This window comes from Poromitra crassiceps (assembly GCF_964638095.1).
Source record: "Poromitra crassiceps genome assembly, chromosome: 4".
Lineage (NCBI taxonomy): Eukaryota > Metazoa > Chordata > Actinopteri > Beryciformes > Melamphaidae > Poromitra > Poromitra crassiceps.
This window is the reverse complement of record NC_139626.1, coordinates 11,629,643-11,636,425: the sequence shown is the minus strand read 5'-3', so window position 1 is coordinate 11,636,425 and position 6,783 is coordinate 11,629,643. Positions and strand designations below refer to the sequence as shown.

At 50.1% G+C, this 6,783-nt stretch overlaps 1 protein-coding gene across 1 annotated transcript in view; it reads right to left on the bottom strand.

Moving 5' to 3' along the window:
- Window positions 1-6,121, bottom strand: part of cavin1b (caveolae associated protein 1b) — a 33,604-nt gene extending 27,483 nt beyond the window's left edge. Inside the window, exon 1 of the mRNA XM_083635334.1 lies at window positions 5,303-6,121. Within this exon, the coding sequence (XP_083491460.1) occupies window positions 5,303-5,830 (528 nt within the window). The 5' untranslated portion in view covers window positions 5,831-6,121. The remainder of the gene's footprint in view (window positions 1-5,302) is intronic.
- Window positions 6,122-6,783: the final 662 nt, after the last annotated feature.

Below are 6,783 nucleotides of genomic sequence, written 5' to 3'. Positions count from 1 at the left end.
ACTCCCACGTTAATATCTGTTGCTAGGCTGCATGGGTCAAATGCAGTGTGCTTCTCATTATCATGTCACAGACCCCAAATAGACAAACATTACATTGTTAGTATGTAGGTCATGAACCCTCAGGGGATCAAATGATTACCCAGGGACTCCTACATGGGAAGGAGTATTGAATTCTAAATTTGACTACACTAAGATAATACTATAGCTGTGAGTGAGAGTGAAGCCTAGAATTAAAAAATAATAATCTACAACTCTAACTGGGGTAATTCCTAGTGAATTAAATGACTGGGATTAAACCAGTCCTAGTTTTACTGGAGAGCCCTTGAGTGTTCCCGGACCCCCACTTTGAGAAACACTCTTTTTAAAGGCCCCCTCCAGTCATCTATTGCCATGGCACTATGGCTTTGACTCTTACAGGCCCCCTCCAGTGATCTATTGCCATGGCACTATGGCTTTGACTCTTACAGGCCCCCTCCAGTGATCTATTGCCATGGCACTATGGCTTTGACTCTTACAGGCCCCGTCCCCTCCAGTCATCTATTGCCATGGCCCTATGGCTTTGACTCTTACAGGCCCCCTCCAGTCATCTATTGCCATGGCACTATGGCTTTGACTCTTACAGGCCCCCTCCAGTCATCTATTGCCATGGCACTATGGCGTTGACTCTTACAGGCCCCCTCCAGTCATCTATTGCCATGGCCCTATGGCTTTGACTCTTACAGGCCCCCTCCAGTGATCTATTGCCATGGCACTATGGCTTTGACTCTTACAGGCCCCGTCCCCTCCAGTCATCTATTGCCATGGCCCTATGGCTTTGACTCTTACAGGCCCCCTCCAGTGATCTATTGCCATGGCCCTATGGCTTTGACTCTTAAAGGCCCCCTCCAGTCATCTATTGCCATGGCACTATGGCTTTGACTCTTACAGGCCCCCTCCAGTCATCTATTGCCATGGCACTATGGCTTTGACTCTTACAGGCCCCCTCCAGTCATCTATTGCCATGGCACTATGGCTTTGACTCTTACAGGCCCCCTCCAGTCATCTATTGCCATGGCCCTATGGCTTTGACTCTTACAGGCCCCCTCCAGTCATCTATTGCCATGGCACTATGGCTTTGACTCTTACAGGCCCCCTCCAGTCATCTATTGCCATGGCACTATGGCTTTGACTCTTACAGGCCCCCTCCAGTCATCTATTGCCATGGCACTATGGCTTTGACTCTTACAGGCCCCGTCCCCTCCAGTCAGTTGAGTGCACATGAGCGTACATGAGCACGTGCTGTATAGTCACACGTCGTCATTTGCATCAAAGAGCTTACATTGATAAGAACCAAAGGCTAATAGCGTGTTCCACTGCAGCACCATAACTGCAACATTGTTGTAATAAAAAATAAAAAATAAAAAAAATAAAAAATAAAAGTTTCGGCTCTTGTCTTGATTATACTCTTTGTCTACGATCACACCGGAAATACTGGAAACAGTTATGCCGCCATGACAGTCTCCCCGAATCTCCATAAGATGTTATTTTAGACGCCACAATATTGTTAGAATATCAACAACTAACCAACAACAGATATAAAGCTGGTGGGCTTTATTGGGGGCATGGTGGCGCTGTCGCCTCACAGCAAGAAGGTCCTGGGTTTGATTCCTGCCTGGGACACTGTGTGGAGGGTATGTCCCCCGCCCCCCCATGCCTTCAGTGCCTACCCTGCCCAGGTGGGCTATCTCCTGAAAAGGCCTTTCTGTGTGGAGTTTGTATGTTCTCCCCGTGCTCCCCTGGGGGTTCCTCCATCTAACAACCCCCCCATGAAGAACATGCAGAAGATTGTCGCCTGACCAGTGACGGCTGAGAAGACGTTGGTCCCCGGGCGCTGAGAGGAAAAAGCTGCCCACCGCTCCTGGCCTGGTCCGAGGAGGAAGGACGAGCCAGGATGAGAGAAATGTGGAGTTGTGTGTGTGTGTGTGCGTGTGTGTGTGTGTGTGTGTCTATGTCTATGCGCGTGCGTGTGTGTGCTGCCTTTTTCAAATTATTTTGCCTTCACCCCATCTAAATGAAATTAATTGTGCTGAAATTACATAGCTAACACTTTCATCCCGACCTTGTCACAATGTGCTGGCAGGGGTTCAGTGAGTCTCTGTCAAGCACACTGCTGATGGACACATGGCTGGTGGAAACCCAGCTTTAGTTCCAGGGCTCTAACTAAAGTCCATTTAGCACAGTAGCCTTATTGTCCCTGTTGATGGGTGACAGCGAGGTGTTTGGACATGGAGGAAAGCCCACCATACTAATGAATTGTCACAAAGGGCAAGTATTTATGTGTTGACACACACACTCTTAAGTCGCCAAAAAGACAGTGCTAGAGTTCACGAGGGGGTGCTGCTGGCGGAGTCTTTCGCGGTCTAGTGCTGATTCTGAAAGAATCTGCCCTCGAAGGGCAAAAGAGACAGTACACAGAAAAAAGAGAGAGTACACAGAAAAATTGAAAACAGAAATTGTGGTTTTGCCTTTCTAATGAAGACGAATGTGAGGTTATGTCATAGCTGGCATCCATAAACAAAGCCAGTGTTTTGAGTTAGTGAGAGAGGCAGAGATACTGTAGGCCTTTCAGGGGGAGTTTCTCTTGCCACAGGGCCCAAGCTGTTGGCTAACGCCAGCAAAATCTCAACCTGTTTTGTTTGTCAGCTTGTCGTATTTGACATACACTGCATTGGAAACTTGCAGCCCTCAGCTCATCAGTGTTATCAGTTGCTCATTAAAACATTGATTTATGATCCTTTCGGCTTGAGAAATAATCCAATCATCAAGAATTCCCTCCAATGTGATGATGGAGATGAGACTTCTATAATTGAGAGTTCTGCCCTACCCTGAATCATCTGCTGATCATTAGCTGTGATGCCTGGAGAAGAAGGCCAGGTGTGTGTGTGTGTGTGTGTGTGTGTGTGTGTGTGTGTGTGTGTGTGTGTGTGTGTGTGTGTGTGTGTGCGCGCGTGTGCGTGTGTGTGTGCATGTGTGTGTGTGTGTGTGTGTGTGTGTGTGTGTGTGTGTGTGTGTGTGAGTGCACGCTGCGGTTGTGTCTAGTTGGTATTTGGTACACTTACCAACCACATACTTGTGTGTGTGTTATACATTAATGCACAATCGTTTGTAGCCAGGCAGGGTTGCCTAAGACACCCCTCTCATTTGACTTCTGCCCAACTCTTGGGTAGGGAGAGAGAGAGAGAGAGCAAGAGAGAGAGAGAGAAGAGAGAGAGACACACACACACACACACACACACACACACACAGAGACAGAGAGAGAGAGAGAGGACTGCCATGATGTCTGAGTCAAGGGTGGAAACTCTGAATGTTCTCGCGCCACTGTGCAAAAAGCTGCAAGCTATTACACATCACACACACACACACACACACACACACACACACACACACACACACACACACACACACACAGCAGCCTCGCAGGGCTAAAAAAAGGAACAGGGCTCCCCTGCTCAACTCATGTGAAAAAAGAAAAAACTTACACACTGTCTTTTCCAAGTCTTCTCCTCTCTCTCCCTCACTCCCTTCTTCCTCTCTCCTACCACTCCTCCTCTCCCTCACTCCCTTCTTCCTCTCTCCTACCACTCCTCCTCTCCCTCACTCACTTCTTCCTCTCTCCTACCACTCCTCCTCTCCCTCACTCCCTTCTTCCTCTCTCCTACCACTCCTCCTCTCCCTCACTCCCTTCTTCCTCTCTCCTACCACTCCTCCTCTCCCTCACTCCCTTCTTCCTCTCTCCTACCACTCCTCCTCTCCCTCACTCCCTTCTTCCTCTCTCCTACCACTCCTCCTCTCCCTCACTCCCTTCTTCCTCTCTCCTACCACTCCTCCTCTCCCTCACTCACTTCTTCCTCTCTCCTACCACTCCTCCTCTCCCTCACTCCCTTCTTCCTCTCTCCTACCACTCCTCCTCTCCCTCACTCCCTTCTTCCTCTCTCCTACCACTCCTCCTCTCCCTCACTCCCTTCTTCCTCTCTCCTACCACTCCTCCTCTCCCTCACTCCCTTCTTCCTCTCTCCTACCACTCCTCTGCCTTAAACAGGACCTCGAGTGTGCTTGTGGTATTTTCCATCTTTGTTTAAAAAAAAAGGTGGGGATGACTTTCCGAATAGATTCCGTATGACTTGGGCAGACATGTGAAGGCCTATATTCTTAAGGCTTAAATATGGTATGCAAGGGAAAGTAGCTGGAGGCCACCTGTAGTGGACATAAGGTAGGCAATCAAACCAATGTACAGTAGCCTATATTGGGGCAGGGCGGGGCAGGGCAGGGCAGGGCGGGGCGGGGCAGGGCAGGGCGTGGCGGGGCGGGGAGGGGAGGGGCGGGGCGCGGGGCGGGTGGGGCTCCAATAGAGCTGAACAGTCACATGGTCTGACAATGTTTGTACATAAGTTCTGTGAGGATGAAAGCCACAGCAGCCAGACCATAGACGTAAATTGAATATTGGTTACTATCGTAGTCCTGTGTACCTGGGATGATCATGTATGATAAAGAAGTACTAGGCAGAGAAAACAGATGTAGGGAGAAAAGGTAGAAGATACTTTTTTCTCTTAAATAGCCTCTGAAAGAGACACATTCATTCATGTGATGATGCATGCGGTGATGATGACAGATAGCACAGCCTGTCGCTTGAGCGTTTGCCAGCAGCGCTTCGACTTAAGCGTGCCACTCCCTAAAACCCTCTGCCTGAGATGCACCTCCTCAAACATCTGTGGCAAACCATCAGTGGTGCTTTAAAGCAGTGGTCCTCAATCTTCTGCATGTCAAGGACCCCGGAATCCATGCAAATTAGACCACAGACCTCCATTTGATCAGATTTTGTCCCAAGGCCCACCATGTCATAAGATGTTTGCTTTTAGAAGTTTTATTACAGAAAGGGTATGAAACCCATGACCAAAAGAGTCATACATGCTGTCATTGTGTTACTTATGGATGGAATTATAGTTAAAATAATTCTAATTCTAATTCTAATGATTACAGTAATAATCATTCTCCTTTTTGCTGGGGGCATCCTGGAACCCTCTCAATGACCCCACTTTGAGAACCACTGACTTAAACTCCCATTGAACAATTTTACCCAATTTTGGAAAGTGATGAGGGCTTTCATTCACTTTAACTTTTTTTTTTACCCTTGGATCACAAGCCACAAGCGTGCCACACCCATCCCTATGGCAACCAGGTGTTGTACCCACACACAACTTTCTACCTCACACAGACAAACCACACACATACGTATGCTCTCTCTCTCTCTCTCTCTCTCTCTCACCTGGTAGATCATGACTTTGAAGTTACGCCTCTTGAGCAGCTCGGCCTCGTTGTTCTCCAGCTTCTTGATCTGGCCCCCTTGCTTCTCCAGGTTGGCGCGCACCGTCTTGACGTTGACGCTCACCTTGCGCACCTTCTCCATCATCTTGTTGACACTGTTGGACGTAGTGCTGTGGCTCTTGGCCAGCTTGGTCAGCTCGCCCTGGATGCTGCTCACCGAGCGCTCCATCTCCTGCTGCCTGGCCTCCAGCCCATTCTGGGTCTGTTGAATCTGGTCCACCGCCCCGATGATCTTGTCCAGCAGCGAGAGCACCATCACCCCGTTCACCTGCGGGTCCAGCTTGGCCGCTTCGTCCTCGTTGTCGGCCGCATCGCCCTCCGCGCCCAGGGCCGATTGCTCTTTCCTGGTGGCGCTGGCGTCATCCTCGTCGTCCGATGGCGGGAGGTTGATCTCATCGTCCGAGATCTCGGTGAGGGTGTGTGGCTCAAAGTGGGCGCTCGAGGTCTCCAGTGCTTCCATGGCTGCCATGTCGGGGCGCTTTGACAACCGCTGCTTCTGCTTCTTTCTGGGTTTCTTCCGTTTCTCACCTGCTGCTCGCTCCCTCTCTGGGTGTGTTCTGCTCTCTGGTCCTTCTGTACTGTTTCTCTCCTCCGCTTATCTCTTTCAGGCATGCATACACTCCTCTCTATCTCTTTCCCTCTCCTTCACTCTCTCTGCCCTCTCTCCTTCTGATCCCTGGATTCAGGCCAGTGTGCAGGGTAAGTCGAGCCAGTGCTGGATGTTACCACATGAGCGCTGGGATGTGAATGCCACGCCAAAGCAGAGAAACCCTCCAGTCAAGCTCCAGCCAGCAGCAGTTTTCCTCTCCAGCCCACTATTTTCTTTTTTCCCCTGGACTCTCCCCCTCTCTTAAAACCACTCCCCTATCCCCTCCCTAACCACACCTACAGATCAATGAGACTCCACCTACAGTGCTGGGATAGCACACCCCTCGGCCTGGCCTGTCCCATCAGCGTGGTTGGAATAGTTAGAGAGGGGCTGTGCTGAGCTCCTCGTATACAAGCTGAGGCACAGCAGCAGGAGGAATGTCAGACAGGATCTATTCGCTTTTTCCACTCCTCTCCTCCTCCTCTCTGCAGAGCATGTTCAGTACAGAGTGAAGGTGTGCTCAGTGTGCCATGATCACTCCTCTCCTCCTCCTCTCTGCAGAGCATGTTCAGTACAGAGTGAAGGTGTGCTCAGTGTGCCATGATCACTCCTCTCCTCCTCACTGCAGAGCGTGTTCAGTACAGAGTGAAGCTGTGCTCAGTGTGCCATGATCACTCCTCTCCTCCTCTCTTCAGAGCATGTTCAGTACAGAGTGAAGCTGTGCTCAGTGTGCCATGATCACTCCTCTCCTCCTCCTCTCTGCAGAGCATGCTCAGTACAGAGTGAAGCTGTGCTCAGTGTGCCATGGATCACCCCTCTCCTCCTCACTGCAG